Source organism: Vanessa tameamea, chromosome 2, assembly GCF_037043105.1.
Source record: "Vanessa tameamea isolate UH-Manoa-2023 chromosome 2, ilVanTame1 primary haplotype, whole genome shotgun sequence".
NCBI lineage: Eukaryota > Metazoa > Arthropoda > Insecta > Lepidoptera > Nymphalidae > Vanessa > Vanessa tameamea.
The window spans coordinates 4,972,252-4,992,211 of record NC_087310.1 but is presented as its reverse complement, the minus strand read 5'-3'; the positions used below and the strand labels follow the sequence as shown (position 1 = coordinate 4,992,211).

At 33.0% G+C, this 19,960-nt stretch overlaps 1 protein-coding gene and 1 non-coding gene across 2 annotated transcripts in view; both read left to right on the top strand.

Moving 5' to 3' along the window:
* Positions 1 to 267: 267 nt before the first annotated feature.
* Positions 268 to 339, top strand: Trnap-ugg (transfer RNA proline (anticodon UGG)). The gene has a single exon. It is a non-coding gene; the product is annotated as a tRNA-Pro (tRNA).
* Positions 340 to 11,689: 11,350 nt separating this feature from the next.
* The window catches only part of LOC113401060 (homeobox protein dve-1), a 78,509-nt gene continuing 70,238 nt past the window's right edge, over positions 11,690 to 19,960 (top strand). Inside the window, exon 1 of the mRNA XM_026640780.2 lies at positions 11,690 to 11,903. Coding sequence (XP_026496565.1) covers positions 11,814 to 11,903 — 90 coding nt within the window. The 5' untranslated portion in view covers positions 11,690 to 11,813. The remainder of the gene's footprint in view (positions 11,904 to 19,960) is intronic.

Sequence of the window (19,960 nt, the reverse complement as noted above, 5' to 3'; positions counted from 1 at the left end):
TAGAACATACATTACTTATTATCTCAATAAGGGGCCTAACACCTGCATACCGCCATCTCTCACACGTGGACGGAGTAGTATCTTATAAAACAAACCTAGTAGCTTATAAAACAGCTAATCAAACAGACACTAATAATTAATTATTAATTTACGCTAAATTAGTTCGTATCTTCATATAACTTACATTCCACATTCGAATGTTTGAAGTCGTAACTTACATAAATTTGACTTATAATCGATTTATTACTTTGTCTATGTTAGTCAACCGGCTCGTTGGTCTAGGGGTATGATTCTCGCTTTGGGTGCGAGAGGTCCCGGGTTCAAATCCCGGACGAGCCCTTTTTTAAGACTGCACTTTTTATGTGTTGCTATATTACACGACGTCATACATAGACATTTAATCTTTTAAATAATTTATACAATATTACTTTTTATTTATTTATTTTGCATATTAAGTATACATAGTAAAGTAAATCTCTGGAAAAGCACTGTTGGGCTTATGCCTCCTCTTCTTGAGGAGGTTCGGAGCCTATATCACCACGCTACTCCAATTTTGATTTAGTGCATATGCGGGGCAGAATTTAATTCATTCACGAATTTCACATTATCTTTCGAGCAATATTACAGAGGAACTATAAACACATTTTCGTCGTGAGTATAAATGTGTTTATAGTCTATAGTGTTTATACTCACGACGAACACTTTAAAATTCAGTGAAATCAGGAATTTTTGAACCAACAAAAATTCAGATGTTCTAACCAGTGCGCCATCGGTTCTTAAATGTACATATTTAGATTTAAACGAGAAAATTCTTATTGCGAACGTATCGGTTCATAGCATCGTATATGGAAATTATTCAAGGCCCACATCTGCGCCCGCTCCGCTTTTGAAAATAATAAAGTCCCGTTTAAACGCAATTCGTATGAGATACAACGAATGAGGCGTAATAAAATGTATTAGGAAACGTTTCGAATAGAAATATACGCTCTGACGAATACGTTCGTCGTTCGAGATAATTCAAGTACGTAATTTGTAATTTATGTTAAGTTTTATTTATTGAGAGGTGGAATTTTTTTGTTTGTCATATAAATTTTATAATGCTTTTTATTTTACTGTTGTTTGTTTGGTAAACAAATACGTACACGTACAATAATAAATGTATTACTAAATTTAAACCCTAAAATATATATGTAACGTTCTGTCTTAATGCAACTGGTAACAGAAGGGCTGATTCATTTTTCGCGGAGAGGATCGCCATTGCTATTCAACAAGGAAATACTTCATTCTGGCCAGCTTTGTACACGTCATTTGTACAGTAGGTAAGCGTTTCTAGATCTAGAAAATCTAAATCGCGATACTGTCAATTGTCGAAAGACTGTGAATTGTGATTCAACTTACAAGAAAAAGTATAAAATTTGGATATCTTATACCGAAACATAATGCTTTAAGTTGTAAGCAGTGTGTTATGGTTCACAATCCTTTGACAGTTTATACCATACCAAATTTTGCAAGTAAAAATAATATTATGCTATCGTTTTATAAATTTGAATCCTTCTTATTGATGTCATGTTTTCTTTTAATATATATAAGATAAGTCAAAATTGAGAAATATGAATAGTATCAAAATTGATTGTGTCTACCAAAATGTGTTTTTTATGATATTGATAGGCGGAAAAACAAACACCTGATAGTAAATGGTCACCACCGGCCATAGACAATGGTGCTGTAAGAAATATTAAGAATTCCTTAATCTGCTGTAAGAAATCAACTTTGGGGACTATGATGTTACGTGTAAGGTTTAGACGGCTCTAACCATGTCAGCGCACGAAAATTTATTTTTGGATTAAACAGCGTCATAGTTCATCAGTCATTCTGCCTTTATGTACTTAACGATATACACAGACCTTCCTCCATAGAAGAAGTAGTGATGTCTACGTCGTGTGATGCGAGACAGAGACAACCACATGGGGAACAGTTCGCTGTTCATCACTGCAGTTTCACTACAGATCACATAATTACCACTGTCTCGTAAGTCGATTCTTTTACTTCGTGTTTGGTTAGGATGCGCGTCCCTGTACCTGTCTCATATCCTTCCGTTATTAGTGTTTTACTTTCGCTCGGTTGTAAGTTATGTACAAAGCTTTGAGATTATAGTTGGTATTTCTTAACGCTTCCATTTTAGGAGCTACTTAGCTGGTTTAAACAATTGTACTTGCGTTAGATATTTATTGAGCAGAACAAAAATCATAAACGGCAATCAATATGACACACATTACACATTGACAGCCTGTAAATTTCCCACTGCTGGGCTAAGGTCTCCTCTCCCTTTGAGGAAACCTCTCCCTTTGGAACATATTTCACCACGTTGCTCCAATGCGGGTCGGCGGATATACATGTGGCAGAATTTCGTTGAAATTAGACACATGTAGGTTTCCTCACGACGTTTTCCTTCACCTTGCCTGGGCTTGAACCCGCAATTATCGGTTAAGATGCAAGCGTTTTAACCACTGGGCCATCTCAGCTCTTGACAGTATGACAAACGGTATCAATTAGCGTGTACATAAAAAGCGAGTGAAACCGCGTGCCACAACAACAATGATTGATATCGTTAATAATTAAAATTGGAAATTAAATATACATTTGAAATGAGAACGTGTCATACAACGACAATGTTGTCATTTTTTATCGAGACGTTAGACAATGTCATTTTATATCCAGTCTATATTATGAAATTTTAAAGTCAAAATAATATATATCAAATTTAATTCTATTTAAGTATAGATCTTGGATAGTTAATATAAATATTATTTGCAAGTAACAATTTCAAGTAAGCTTTTTTCGATAATACGATATCTTCAAAATACTCTTTAGTGCAAACATTGCGTGGGTTCAGATAATATTAAAGACGGAGGCTACACTGTTCCGCGAAGTCGTAATCCCTCGTCAAACGGAAACATTATGGAGTTGTATTAATTTTAGATTCGCGCGGTCATTTCTTATTTGCTTAAGGGTGAGTTGGGTTGGGATCAACACTGAATGCAACTCGGCCACGGTCAAAAAGCAAGTCATATTTCCATAGAGATAAAAATCAATAGAGGTACCTACCCATTTTTTTTTTGTATTAGGTATTATTAATTTGATTAACCTCATTTATGCCTATTTTTATTTCCTATTGAATATGAATAGAAATAAATAAAAGCATTTTTTGTTTATCAATTCACGTCGCGTACAAAAACCAAACTGGAGGACCGAGCAGCGTGATAGAATATTATCCAAACCTTATGTTCAAGCTTTCGACCTTCAGAGGACGAAAATTCTTCGTCCGTCATTGGTACATTAACAGGAATTTGTTTTACTTTATAAGTTATGTACTGTATTGTAATAATTTAAAATTAATTTAATAAAAATATAGTACATCAACATTATATATTATCAATCTACTGACTCCTCTAAAACTTGCTAACTCGCGATATTACCTGTAAATGCAGGTATTCACGCGGGGCGAATTTCCCGGAATCCAGTGATGATCCGAAGTATTCAGCCATCGCTCTACGCTTAAGTTTTGAAAATCAAAATCGAATTAATATTTTACTACAAAGTAATAAGGCTTCAAATTAATTGTAATTTTATCAGGAGATATAACGTTTATATTCTGAGAAAATCATAGTTACCTCGATAAGATTGATCGAGTGGGGTAAGACGACTAGATAATCTGGTAGGAAAAAATCAATGACTTGTCAAATTCGTCGCATTCTAAATTTGATTTTTGGTTTAGGCGTCGATGTTCGTTACAGATTCTAACGCGTAAAGTGACTTACTAATTTTAAAAGGTTTTTGAATTCGAAATTTGAATCTTAAAAAAAATTATATCTTTGCTTTAAAACTATCAAGAAACAAAAGAAAACATAAACAACACCAGGTAAATATTGTTGCAGATTATAAAAAGTAGCGACGATTGTTCGACAGAGCTTCAATTGTCGTTACATTGGATTTGTGTACTTAGAAGTATAATCTTTCTAAATTGTTTACAAACAATATAAGGAGATTACCTTTTTGAAGATAAAAGCGGCTATCATAGCAACAGGCGAAATCTTTTTGATATTTCGGCATACTTGTTTAATAAAACATGTAATAAAGGTACATGCGTCATTAAATACAACTCTTATTAATAAATATGAATTAGTTTGAATCGTAAGTGTATACCTAGTAAATATATATAAAACGATTTATTTATTAAAATAAAAGATGATACAAAGAGACAGGGATACAGACAAAGCTATAGAGAGCAAACGATGCTAATATTCGTATTTTATTCTAAACTAGCTGTGCCCGCGACTTCGTGCGCTTTTGAATTTAATAAAAAAGCGTGACTTTATTATTATTTTACATATAATTCTAAAATAAAAGTAGCCTAAGTTACTCCTTATTACATCAGCTATCTGCCAGTGAAAGTCCCGTCAAAATCGGTCCAGCCGTTCCAGAGATTAGCCGGAACAAACAGACAGACAAAAATTGTAAAAAATGTTATTTAGGTATATGTACCGTGTATACATACATATGCATTTAGTAAAACGCGGTTATTTTTATATTACAAACAGACACTCCAATTTTATTATATGTATAGAAGATTATGCCTTTGTTTGATTTGTAGTTAAAACATTTAGACCTTGGAGTAATAGTGCAAAAACCTTCATTAAAAGTATACCCTGCCTTATTGGCTCCACTGGTGACAGGAGAGATGCTTCAGTTTTAGAGGATCGGATATACGATTCAACGGGAAAATGCTGCTAGTATTTTTGCCACCATTCCACGCGGACAAGATTTGTAATACATAAGTACATTTATAGTAGGAAAAATTAATAAGCCCCCCCATATCAATTGAAATTTGTCAACTAACCATTCTCGTGGAAGTGTGGTAGTACTTATCCGGTCACCCTAAACAGCCATATATGTAATTTTTCATAATGTTTAAAGTTGAGTTGATTTTATAATTTCATATTTACAAAAGTTTTAACCAATTAAATAATTCCCTTGAAAAGCAACTATTTACTCTACAGAAACACCAGCACAGGTAAAAATCGAATTTGAGTGACGTAACATTAATAATAATCCTAAAATCTCACCATCGATGATCTCCAGTTCACAGCGGGTTGCGATATAGACGAATCTTATCTATTTCTTCTAAGCTTTATACTCTATTACGTTGTAGTGAGGTTGAGAATACATTGCATAATTGCAGTTCAGTATGAATACCAGCGATAGTTATCCGTTTTGGCGTTTTTTGGATTATTGATGATTATATGATTACTCGACGTTATGTTCGTTTTTGCTTACGTTCTAAATTCAAACCTTACCCACGCTGTAGAGATTTACAAATTTTTTACTCTCTAAACCTATACTGATATTTAAATGCGAAAGTAGCTCTGTTTGGCTGTATCTGTCTGTTACGCGTTAACGGCTAAGCCACTGAAGCAAATTAGGTATAAAGCAAGCTTGAACCCCAAGGTAGGACATGGGCTTGTTTTATATACAAGGTTTCAATATTATTAATAAATAAAGCAAAGTGAAGTTTTTAAATAAATAAGTGCGTCTAGCAAAAAAAATTTAAGATATATGATTTAGAAGAAAATAATGGAGACACAGACAAAAACAGAAAGCGAATTTGTTGTACTATTCATAGACAATTGAGAATAGAACAAATTCAAATAAAAAAAAAAATATAGGTACTTTATTAAAGTAGGGTTTACAAGCACTTTTGAATCGTCATTTTACAGAACTATATTAAGTAAAGATACCACCACCGGTTCGGAATGAACATTCTACCGGCAAGAAACTCAATTGCTACACTTTTTCAGCATTTAAAATACAAAGTTATGTTAGTTAAATATAATTATATATATATAATATATCCTGTCAATAAGTATCATCTTTTATTATCTAATAATCTTGCGTTGAAACATATGCTTGCTAATATCTAGATGGATATAATTAAATACCTACATATAATACCTAAGTAGTCAAGATATATACTCTATATGTAAACACGATAGTCATTATGTCAATATATTCAATATAGTTTCTTGCTTTATGATACAAAATAAATACATATCTAACTTGTATTCGCCGTGTTTCATAAATACTTAGTCAATATTCAGATCAGTTGAGAGCGTCTATCATGTCGTAAGAATTAATCTTCCATCGTATTACTTTGCCAAGATAACAAATTCCTATCGGAGGGAGGCCTCCTGCCTCCCACTTCGCCTCCTCATTAAGGCAAGGTCACATTAGAAATTCGTTTAAAATATTACTCTGTTTTAAAATCTTTAAATTTGGTACGCCCATAGACATTAAACAAATAAGTTTAGTAATTGTGTCTAGTGTAGGTAGGTACTGTTCTCTGAAAGCTTTAGAAACATACGCTGGTATTTAAAAAATATGAAGAGGTGACTCGCTATAAAGTAGAGTGTACATTTTTGTGTGTAGGTACTTTTGCTGTAAGGAACTAGAATGTTGATTAATGTAAATTGTAATGAGCAACACCGAACGCGCACCTGTTACCAGCAGATATCAACTAATGAATACGATTTTGTAATGTTTTAATTTGAAACTTAATCGTTATTTCAGGAATTAATTAATTAATACATTATTCAATATACATAGGTATGTTGATACGTATACTTTATTTTATTAAGATTAATTTATGGATATATAATAATATATTCGTAGGATATATATTATTAATTGTAGTTTAAAGGAAACTATATCGCACGGTAGGTTAATATTGGAGGGTGGGTGGTCACCCACTCGTACACGGTAAAGCGCTCTCCTTACGTGGAGATTAGAATATGTCTGTTCAGTAACTAGCTAAGGTAATGTATTTTTCTTATACAGTCTTAATGAATTTGTAAGAAAAATAAATGAGTGTATTTATTAACTTAAGTAATCTTAAATGTTATATTATTAAGTCTCATTTGCAAGTCTATTCACGAACAATTTATCAACTTGAAACGTTTTATTTCAAACGTATTTGTTTATTATTATATCCGTCTTAATATTAATATCACAACGGTGAAAGTCGTTATTATTACATTTGAAGTTTTGAAATTAATTACATTTTGAATATAATTAAAATCTTAATTCTTAGTTTTGTATTTGTAATCGTATGTCGTGTTGGCATGCGTCGATTTCGACGGATGTATGTGGTTCGCATGTCGTGTGACGTCACAAACCAGAGTTACCGGTGCTTATCTGTGACGGCCGGATGAGCGTGCTGCGTCTCTGATAGATAACGGCACAATGAGCCAAGTCTGCCGGTGGTCGCCGCATCGACCGGTGGGCGTGGCGCGACCCCGCCCCCCGCCAGACAGAGAGCACCTAATCTACCGGATAAAGGATAAACCTAACCCGAACACACCCGTATTGGAGGAGGCTTTGCCGAATGCCGACGCCTAGCGATCGCTATTGGTATCTCGGATATAGGCGGATTAGGATATGTAAGAAAATTTTATGTAAAATCCGCTTTCAGCGCTTCAGGAGGTGTGAGGTGGGTTCGTATTTGAATTTACTAGCGCTTTCGATTTATAAGGAGCTTCAACGTTTGTTACTAACAGTATCTTTGTGTTAAACGTAGTAGGTACGTGAGATTACAAATTGATCTTCATTAATAAATAACTGTTGCCAATTATCATGTAAGTAGGTATAATTATAGTAAATAAAATGAGAATACAAATTTCGTAACACTTAATATATTTTGTGTGCAATTTATAATTCAAGCCTTTGTATCTACATTTAAAATTAGTAAAAAAAAAAAGTCGGAGGAAAGGATGTCGTTTTCTGTGACCTCACAATGCTTACCTTACTTAATTTAGTCTACGCTCATGTTTTATTTTATACCTACACAGTTTGACTACTGGGATCAATCTCATAATCAAAATTTTAATATGTTTATGATGTTCTTAACTATTACCTCCATATGTATAGATATCTATATTGTAAAATATAGCTTAGTCACACCTTTATTAAGTACATTAGACCGACTTATTGCGATCAGGGTTGTGAGGTGGGATTTGGGAGAATGCTTTCGTTGTTACGTAGGTACAAATGATTTATTCTAGAGATATGTCATGGCACTAAAATACAAGCTAGTGAGCTCAATTTAGCATGTTGTTGTCCTAATGAACGTAATGAACGTAAATTCAGTTACGGTGGTCATTCCCAATAGAGAATGGAGACCAGACCTCCATCTAATGCATCGTTAGGATGTCAATCAGACGCGAACGAAGAGAGCTTTCCTCATTTACAGAGTCACGAGAGTGTAACACAGCCAACTTCTTAACTAGGCTGGTAATAATTTCTTGACAGAGGGTTCCAATATATTTTAATTACTACTTTAAAAAAACGATGTTGTTTAATTTAGGTATACACTTAGATAGCAGATATCGCTACTGATTAATAATAGTGTATCTATAAAGGAGGAAGGATATATTCCGTTTACTTGTAACGTATTATTAACTGGTTTTGGATAATAATTAATCTCTTCTTCTTTGATATACCTACCTATCAACTTGAGCTAACTGCTTTAATCGTGTTAAGAGTTCAAGTTTTACTCCACGTGTCGACGTGAACTGATTCAATCTCCATATGTCATTGGCCTCCTATTATATAAAATATTTGGTTTCGCTTACAAAAACATGACAATGGGAAAACCGGAGGATGCGCGTGAGTTAGCATTGATCTACTGCTTAAGGGAGCTAAGCGGGCTGTTCTTAAAGAGTTCACGAGAACCTTAAGCCAATGACATAAGACATAAAATGGCATGTCAATTTAAAAATAATAACAATACTAAGTGTATGAGTAAATATTTTACTAAAATAGAAATCGGGAGTCGCTAAATAGATAAAAGATTTCGTTCATATGATAATTGGGTACAGTTATACGAGATGTGTTCATACAATTAGGCGACTTGTGTTTTTCAATCGTGAGTCAATTGATTTTATATATCATTGTGACGTTTTTTTTTTTGAACGGAAAATATATTGCCAACGTCACATTAGACATAGGCAATGGATTGGTTTAACATTTTGTAGATTTTATTAATTAATGTAGAAACAATGCAACGTAACAGTTGATATCTAAAGCAGTATTTCAAATTCAATATAATTATTTTTTAAAACATAGGTTCGCCCTATCAATATTAAAAAAAAAAAATTGACTCGAAATATAAGAACAATTAGGTTCAGCTGGACGATACCTTGTCATTATTACAAAAAAAAAAACTTAAATGTCAAAAAGAACGTCAGTAATTTTTAACATAACTTTGACATGACGATACGACCGTTTTATTGTTTGTTTATCACATATACCTATCGAAGGAAGGAATTTGATATATCAAAACTATTTTTACAACTTTTGACTCTTGTAGAAAGAGATAGCATTTTTTTCTGTTAAATTACTTAAATTATTTATACTATAACATTGTTTGTTTTATGCCATTTAATTGATTGTATAAAAATAAATTATTTATGTTTGTTAGTTCGTTTACATTTTCCAATAGATTATATACCTATTAGTAAATAATCCTTATCTATTACCTACACCCTTTAGGTAAGTGTGTCTTTAAACAAAATATTAAATCACCTCCAACGCACAGTTTTTGCTGAAATTATTAACACTCTGCTGTTGTTCACAGCATCCAGTACAGTGCAATACTTGTAGATATATAAAATTGTATTTATTTAAAGATGAGCTCCAAATAAAGCCCTAATAAAATTTAAATGTTTTCTTTTTTTAAATAATACCTTTATAAAATTTTGGCGAACGCTGGTACCTAATTGTATTCTTAGAAACAACATTTATAAGACCCACTCTTTGTTAAAATGTTCGAATTTCATTAATGAGAAATCCGATATTCTAATTTTAAATCAATACGTAATCATCTTCAATTATCTTCTTTAACTATTTTCAATTTGAAAATATAACATAACGTTCCTTATACTTTGACAGCAACAATACAATTCGAATTTTAAAATAATTTGTTAAAAAAAAAAAAACTAAAATACAGATTGGATTCTAGAACGTTATTTTATTAAGACATTCTTTCATTTATATCTCCTTCCCTTTTTAACTCTCTTCTTGCATATCTCATCCTTCACACACCCATCTATCTCTTTCTAGTTTCTCCTTTTGCCTTATAGTATCTCTTTTTTCTTGTTTTACAGTTATTCACAGTAATACGCAAAACTAATCATGTCTATTAATTATAACACGCCCTACTATCTACAGAACATGCCATATACGAGAAATATCTCAACTTTTTCGTTTTAGTGACAGATTACGATCGCTTGTTAGATTTAGGTAAATAATCTCATTGTTTTGCATTTTTCGTTTTAGTAGGTTTATACGTATATATAATACCTATAAAAAAAACTTACGCAACTATTTAAATATTTGTCCATTTCAGTAGAATCGTATTATACTACAAAGTACTTATAATACTACATTTCTTAAAAATACAAATTTATTTCGTAATATTTCTCATAAATCATGTTAGGAAAATACATAAAGCACTGACTATCATAGATACATCCAATCTTTCATTCATTCGTTCATCATTCAATCGCTCCGATACTTTACAGAACCCAAGTTGTACATTGTTTTATCCACAAAGAATGTCGGTCGATACAAAGCTCCAATGCCCTACTTACTGGACCAACACATAAATGTATCTTCTGCGGTACCTCTTACCTATATATTATTAGATTAGATATTATTTAAAGCGTTTAATGATGTATTGTTACGATTAATTCTGTTAAACCTTTTGACAAGTTCAAAATTTTAAAAAATGTGTCCCTTTAAAATATACTCTAAAATAGGAAACATATGGAGATTTAGCAAATGTGCGTGCGAGTGTTCTCATATTAAAATATTTTTCTATTTTATATATCGATGAAGGTATACACCTATACCTATAATATACAACGAAAAGATATATTTTTAAAAAAATCGTTGGAAGTATCTAAGTATTAAGTCGAACATTACAATTTGTCAAAGCCAGCAGTTAATATCGTGAAAGCTATAGAAATTAAGATAAAATGCCGCTTGCCGGAAGGTAATTCTGCTTAAACGGCCACGTACAAAATTATAGGAAGCCGTGACAATTTTTTCTTACATCGCAGAGTCTGAAAGCCGTCGTGATTTATTTAATGAATAAAAATGCCTTCTAACATCGGCCATTCGCTAGGATATTGCAATTAGCTACTTTTATAGCTTTTTAAATTGCTAAATTGGGACTATATTCACGATCTAATTAACTGTCGAATGCCCGCAGCGTCGCACCCGACGAACGTCAATGCGTTTAAGAAATTATTATAATCACCGATACGGCGATAATATCAATCATAACAATGAGCGTATTGTCTCATACGTAACGAGATCCGACGTAAAGACGCCTATCTCGGAGCATAATCACGTAACAAGATAACGCCTAACACCCTCTCGGCACAACAAATTAAATATCAGTGTAGCAATCTCTGAATTACAAGTGTAAATAATCCGAAGGACGCCCAACCACCACCGTGGGCTGGGCTTTGGGTGAAAAAAAACTCGTTAAAATAGCGGCTTAAAAAGAAAAGCGCTGAAACGGGAGGCTCGGGTGGTATCGGTTTTTCTCGACGCGGGCGGTTCGCTGGGCGGGGCCGAGCGCCAGTAGCGCGCCGCCGGCCGGCTGGAGCGAACGTGTTGAGTTGTTGATTCTGCTCGCCGTGTCGGGCACATGTGTGAAATTTCGGTATGTTGATGTCGTGAATCGTAACAAGATGGACTTTCAGAGTGCTATGGAGACGTTCGCGGAAGCATGGGCAGCGGCCAATAGCGCCAAGTCGGAAGCTCCGAGCGATCTTTCACAGGTCAGTTTTTTTATATCCTTATTATTAATTTCTAATAAAAATCGCCGGTAATTTAATGATACAGAGAACTCTTTATGTTAAGATAACTTATGAAAATATATATAAAATATTATCAATAGTATTTAGTAATAGAAAGAAATCTATTAATTGAATGTCATAATTATATTGACTAAGTTGTTTTGTTGCTAATTAGGAATTATAAACAATGCAGTAATAAGATGTATATTATAGATGCAGTTTGTCTAATTGTTCTACTCGGACAATAAGTCCTATTGCCAAGTTCATCTTGATAACCAAAATTAGCATAAATATAATGAAACACTTACATACATAATTGAATTATTAATTTGAACAGTATTGATCGATTTTTGGACAAGGTCACTTTAATAAATATTATCGGACAAAATTTGGTGCTTGAATATTTATTAAAAGTGACGTATACGTTTAGTTACGTTAAATTAACGATTATTAACATAATAAGGCAAATCGTTCTAAATTCGAATTCATTTATTTTGTTCATTACAAGTAACATTTTATATTTATACAATATTTTATTAATGACTACTTTGCTTGTTTTTGAATTGGAATCGATTCTTATTCGTTTTAATTTTAATAAATATTAAACAATAAAATACGGCCTTGATGCCTTTGATAATTAATTTAAAAAATATATTATGCTAATATTTATATATATATTATACTTTGTTAACTGAATGACAAATGAATGGATCAGAATGAAGTTTTGTATAATATATTGTTTTCAATGAATTTGATTTATTGTTTTGATTTGTTTTTATTGTAAGATTAAATATTTTAACAGTCACAGCCGTAGTTAGTGAATCTAATTTCATACAGTTAACTAGTTTATCATCGGAAGTCGTTAGGTAATCCATATTAAAGCATTTTCGAAGAGGACAGAATAGTTAATTATCATTAAAACGATAAATATTGCTAAACGGTACTATGTTTGTTATTTTTTTTTGCATTTTGCGATAAGAAATTTAAATATTATTCACATGTTAACATTTATATTTTGATATTGTCAAAAATGTTAATGTATTGTTTATTTTTTTTCTAAATTCAAAGAAGGAAACTGTGATGGTATTTTTATTATAAAATTTGATTTTATATTGTCTCGTTCGAAAATCATTGATAAGGTTTAAAACTTATAGTCAACTAATACTGAAGACAAGGCCTTATAGTGCAATATATGAACACCGTCCTCAAGAGAAAAAAAAAACTAAATTTAAATGTTTATGGTGACTTTTTTTTTCTTATCAATATTTTAATCTAATAAGTAATTTATATTAATACAAGCATTTACCGTTAAACATAAAATTATGAAATAACATTTATTAAAAAAATATTGCATAATTATTATCAAAATTATTATACAATACAATAACTTTTTAATATTATTGTATTGTATGTGATGTGCATTACGTTAATGATAAAATATTTGCAGTAATGCCATATAAGTTAGGCATAATAACACGAATTAGAGATAAACCTGAATAAAGAAGTATATAATGATACAAAATAAAAATTAAATATTATATGTACCTTATTAGTGAATTGAATTAGTTTATTGGCAAAAAAAGTAGACGACATCTTTTATTTTTTTAGGTAAAGCAGTGCTCATGTACTCGATACCTAACAGTACTATTAGTGGCTAGTATTACCTTAAGTAGTAGATTCCAAATGTTTTTGTACGAGAAATTCACAGTAGCTGGATTTAGGAAGCTGTGGCGCGTTGCGTTGCGCGTAAAACAGGACAGGACATGTCTTGATGGGGTGATCAAGGGTGTCACAGTATCAGGTTGCCGTTCCATCAGATTATATTTTTTAGGGAATACAGAGATGTGTTGCACACATATAACTAAGATATTTTCCGCAGTTAGTCAGTCCTTACGACTGAAATGTCTGTAGGGGAACATTTCGGCTACGAGGACAACATCCTCACATACCATGGGATGTATGCCACAATTGATTACTCCTAAGAAGCAAGACGAAGGAGTAGTGGCTTGAGGCTATTATTATTTTCCAAAAAAAATAATATTTTTTTTGTGTCATATGGTTTAATAATTATTTCATGCGGAAATTAAAATACTTTAACAAATGCATGAACGGAATAAATTAGACGATGACTATACATAAGTATTTACTTGATTAATGTTGTCTACTCGTCAGAATTCGGTATTTTTTTTTTACGAATCTCTGGAGTAATTTATTTTAACATTAATAGTTAACACGTATTAATTACACTAATTTGCACTACAAAATGCAATTTTAATGGGTCATGGTTCTATAATAAGCTATCAGCATTTTTATTTGAATTCAAAATATCTTTATTAGAAAGGCCTTTGCCAAGTAATTGAATCAATTATAAACGGAACATTACTCCTTTTAAATGGTGGATATGGCTTATCATCTAGAACTAAATTTAAGTCGTTTCAAACGTGCTTAGAAGGATATACTTGAATGTTGCTAAAAAAAAAAAAACTAAATTAAAACCGATTTACGGCTATGCGGTATTACAATTATGTATTAAGATTTTAACCACTAAACGAAATTAATTTGCTATTTTTTTTGTATTACAATAAAATAATACGTTTAAGAATTTTTAACATTTTTTTTTGTACCTTAGTTATTGTATTAAATAATTTATAATTATAAGCAAGTACAATGTCAAGCAAAAGTATATAATTAGATAATTACGTTTACAGTATTTTTAATAGATAGATAAATTAATCATTTATTCAAAGAACTACTAACTACTAAAATAATCTTTAATCGATACTAGTTTCGCTGTTGTTTTGCGTGAAATTAATTAGATATACAGGTTACTTGCGTCTCTTGGAAGTCGTTTCGTATTTATTGTAATAATAATACTAACGATTTTATTAAACTTTTTACATAACATTTCCCGCCAGTCATGCAACTAAGTTAATTTTTTTTTTGACATAATTGATGCTTCAGACTTTAGGATTTGCAGCCAAACATGTTTAGTACGCTTCTATGATATTTCATCAGCGGCTTCCGAACGTTATCGCTCTTTATATGTGAAGGCGATAACGATTCAATATGAAAAGTATAATTTATTTAAAATGACTACAATTTTTTTCAGGTGATATTACCTATATGGAATTGCGTTATAGTATTTAATTTACTTCTTTTATTTCGTTTTACATTGTGTGTGTATGTATGTATGTGTGGGTATATTGCATATCCTGCAATTGAACGTTAAACCAGTTTGAGACAACGGATTGAGCTGAAATTTTGCACACATTTCGGTACAGGTGACAATACAACATCATACTTTATTCGTTTTAGTGCACAGATAAATATCTTAACTTTTGTTATTTTTTTTTTAATGTCACGAGTAAATATAGGCTACTGTAACATTATTTTAAATTAAAAAAAAAATACATTACCTATTTATTAGTGTTTTTGCTTATTAGCTCATATAAGCTTTCAATACAATTAAATATCGTTAATGAATAACATTTAATACGTTTTTAATAGAGATGTCTTTTGTTTTGAAAATGGAAGTAGTCACTTTTTTTTTCGTAAATAGTTAAGGTTGTATAAACCGCATTCTTCAGCCAAAGAAATATGACAATAACATTAATTATTCTATCTGAGTAACGGCGTCGGAAGTAAATGGTTTATGACATTAGTAAATTATTTATCGGTTATACTAGGAATTATTTGCAAACACGATTTTTAATAATGTTAATAGTCTTAATAATTGTTTTTATAGTTTGCACTTAATTAGGTACTTGTTAAATTGTTGGACAAAGGAATTGACTTCAATTCAAATTAAAAAATTACAGTAATTACAGGTTTTATTGTTAGCCGCGTTTCAAAATTCGGTTTTATATAACTATTATATATTATTGTGTAAGAAGCAAATCGTATTTACGTTTTTTTTTAATAATATGAACGGAAAGATATATCAAATATTACACCTATCCATAAGTTACGTCTACCTATACAAAAAAAAAAACCATAATATTTAACATATCTGGTACGTGTAATAAAGTGTCAAATAAATAAATAAATGTTATTATGCAATAACGCAACGGGTGAAATTACTTTTGAGTTATCATATGCGAGACGAAACATGCATCACGTATTTATATACACACCTACATATGTATAAAAACACACACGCACATCATTTAGTTCTACACATAATCGAATTCTGACCATATTCTGTATTGTTATAATTTATAAATGAAGAAAAAAATCATAATAGCGTTCGACTTCAACCGATTTGGCGATACCTAGTGTTTATAAATATTCACCATTGCGCTAATCCATTATCGCGGATTATGGTTCCGAGCGATAACTCAGAACTACCTATTACTGATAGTGGCCACCCAGAATATAGTTTGAAATAATAAAATGCATTCAGATTTAAACGCCGATGAAATATTGAAGGATAAAATTTTGTTACGATTTTTTTATAAAATATAATCGTAATTATAATGTGGGTAGTTACTTCCGGGTTTGGATTTATTTATTTTCAAAATTGTATATTAAAATTGACACGTTATTACTTACATGATAATATTATGTACTGACAGTTAAAAAGTCTTGACTGGGGACGATCAGTTTGAATATATTTATTGTATATTGTCTGTATAATATATATTCAGAAACATAGAACGTCTAAAGTGAACATTACTTATTGAACACCGTTACGGAAGTTTGACGATGACTCGGATAATTTTAATCGAGAAAAAAAAAACCTCGACAAATTACATCTCCAGGTAGTTACATAGAAAGTGGGCGCGTGCCAAACTAGTACTACAAAAACTCGAGTTTACAGTGGATAAATCCGTGCAATTACACACGTACGACACTGTCAGGTGAAATATTGCGTGGTTCAATTTGCCTTGGATTCGGGCACAAAGCACGGGTTCAGATCTAATTATGCGCCACGCGCGCCAGTTTCTTTGTGATAATATAATCGATCTATATTTGACGCGGATCATTTTTTTATGGTTTTCAAGTGAAGTATCATATTTTTTGCGTCTCACAGCAATAAGTTGTCTTGCTCTTATTGCCTCGAAAGTCGATTGACTTAAAGATATTGTAAAATTCTGTTTTTGCAGACATGGCCAAAATCATCAGTTAAGACCGGGCATGAATGTTTGAATTGAACTGTGTAATAGACATGAAAAGATTAATCTATATTTTGATTAACAAATCGATTTCATTATAGGTAAGTCTATTTGTCGGTCGAGTAGCCTTGTCGTTAGACACGCGCTGCGCTCCGCGGCTGCGCTGGGCCGGCCTGCCGCTCGCGTCGCCGCTAATGGGCTCCATCTCGCGGATAATGCGGCGACACCGTTACCTTTCTCAAATCACGTACACTATTGTAATATCCAATCGGCCAGAAATGAGATTGCGGCTAACAAGTTATTTACATTGACGTTGTAATATGTTGAGTGACTGAAAAAACTATTTAAAAAGGTAATTATAAAGTGGTGTCCGTAATAGCCACCGTACGCGCCGGCATGCCGCCTTTGTGACGCAGCTAAACCCTCGAGATTAATTTTGGCGGTACAATGAACGGCTCATAGTTAAAATACATGCTTCGATAAATATAAGTTGCGATATCGGTTTGTCAATTCTAAAGTTTCGAAAGCGCTCGCGCAAAGGTCCCAGCTGAGACGATAGGATCTTTATTGCGCCTCGTTTTTTGGAAAAATGATTAATATAAGGGATCGGTGCGGACGGATAAGTAGTCGAGATTGACGAAATGATGCGAGGTCTGTGACCGGGTGAGGCTGGCACAGCGGGGCGGGAGGGCGAAGCGAAAAGCCGCGAGGCTGCATTGCGCGAGCGTGCCCAAAAACTAACCATAATTTACGGACTACTTGCTGGACGGCTGCCGACGACACGCGCGGAACTTTTTTACTGTGCCCTGATCCTGTTACAAAGTAAATTTCTCACGAACATCAGAAGCACATCTTTGAGGAATTGCGCGTTAATGATGTTCGAAAATTAAGAGCAACCACGATTCGTTACTGATAAATTTTCGAGCAAATTTGCCTTAAGTATAGTCGATTTCCCGAACGATCTTGAACCCTGTTACGTCTCGTAAAATTATTGTTAAATATTGTATTGGCTTTTTAAATAATGACGAAAGATAAGGAGTTGGAAAAAACGGTGTGTTGCGCGGATGTGGAATTTCGGTAGCCCACGGCTAACCAGGGTTGGACTGAAAGAAGAAAATATAAATCAGTTATAAATATCTCGATTATAATATAACATTAGAGTAACAGATATACATTATGAATATTAAATATTGTCATAATATGTTACTTGAAAAGATCTTATCAAAACGTCATAAATCAAACATCACATATTTTTGATGTTCCTACTTGTTTCCTACTCATAATTAATTGTAAATCTTTCTGATACATATTTTTAATCTGAAATATCAATATCAGACATTATGATATAAATTATGCAGAGTTCGTCCCAATGTAAACTGTATTGATGTTAAGGGTGCGTGCAAACGTAATGCGATTGTTCACTTTTAGCATGTTGACGTGAGAGGATCTCCAGCTGTAGGCGATCATGATATCTTCGTTACTTTAAAATATAACCATAACATAACACATCGCCCTTAAGACGGTCGATGCCTCGCTATGACAAGAAATAATCACGTGTAACCGTCTGGCTTCACATTAACCTAAAAAATAAAACGCGTAACACTTCTTAAAATATTCATCAAAATGTAGACAGGTACCTACAGCAGTAATATATTGCCTTTCTCCAGGGTAAGGCGACGTGCAATCTAGCGATTACGTGCCTTTTTTGCCCCCCCTCATTATGCAGATTCTGGCGAAAAAGGAATAAATTTAATAACATGCATTCGTGCGCATGCGTTATCGAACGCACTTGCTTCTGATAATCTGCGCGCGCGCCGCCCGCAATTACAGTGGGAGGGAGGGGGGAACGCCTGAACACGGTGCGGCGAACCAAAAGCCAATTCGATTTTTAATTTACCTTTCGCAATTCCTAGCAGTTTTGCAATCTTTGTTCACTTAAATACTTATTACTTAATCCGCTCTATTAAATTCCGTTGTAATAGTAAAACTTATTTGTCAGTCGGTTAGGAAAAATAAAGACCGAGCTGTTAATTTGAATGGCACACTTTCAGTTAATATCAACATTGCTCAAGTGACATTAAATTATAAAATAATAACAATTTCATTTTCCAACGGCACGTAATGATTTAATGTAGGCTGTACATAACATTTATTTAAAAGTTTGCGGTAGATGAGATGAAGATCGGTTAAGCATACCTAATTTGGGATTTCCTCAATCGGCTTATTTAACTACTGTTCAGATACTTAGTCTACCCTCTCGATAAGTTCCGGATCGCGTAAGGAGATGCATGTGTCAGCCCTGCGGTACCATAATAAGGATAATCTTCGCACCTGAGAAGTGCAATTAATAATGGACGAGCTTACGTACTCAAGATCTGCGCAAATACTGTTAAGATTATCATAAGGGTGAAGGAATTACAACGTTTGCGGAATCTAATGGGTTGGTACCTGTTCTCGGGAGCTGCGTCGGTTAATTGTTAATGTATTCATTTTAAGCCTATACATCGTTAACTCGTATGATATTTCATCGATTCAGTATTTAAAATAACTCGATTCATTAAAGAGTAATTAATGAATCGAAGCTAATTTTACCAACCGCGGTCGAACTCCTTGGGGAGCTGCGAAAGAACGTCATATATTTTCGAAGAGCAAGCGTGGTATGTTACACTGGTCCGATTGGTTTTGTCAACCACTCTTGAATCTGGGAGACGAACGTGTGAGGCGCGTTGGCACGTCGCGGGCGCAGGGGTGTCGTGGATCAAGTCGACCAAAAACTGGCCCCCGTGTCTTAGCCTTGAATGGCTTAGCCCTCTGGTCACGAGCAAATAGCTGACGTGGCCTGCGGCCAGCCGCGCCCTGCATACATAATGTGTACGCATAAGAACTACAGCGATATGGAGTCGTTTCGAAAAATTTAACTATCAT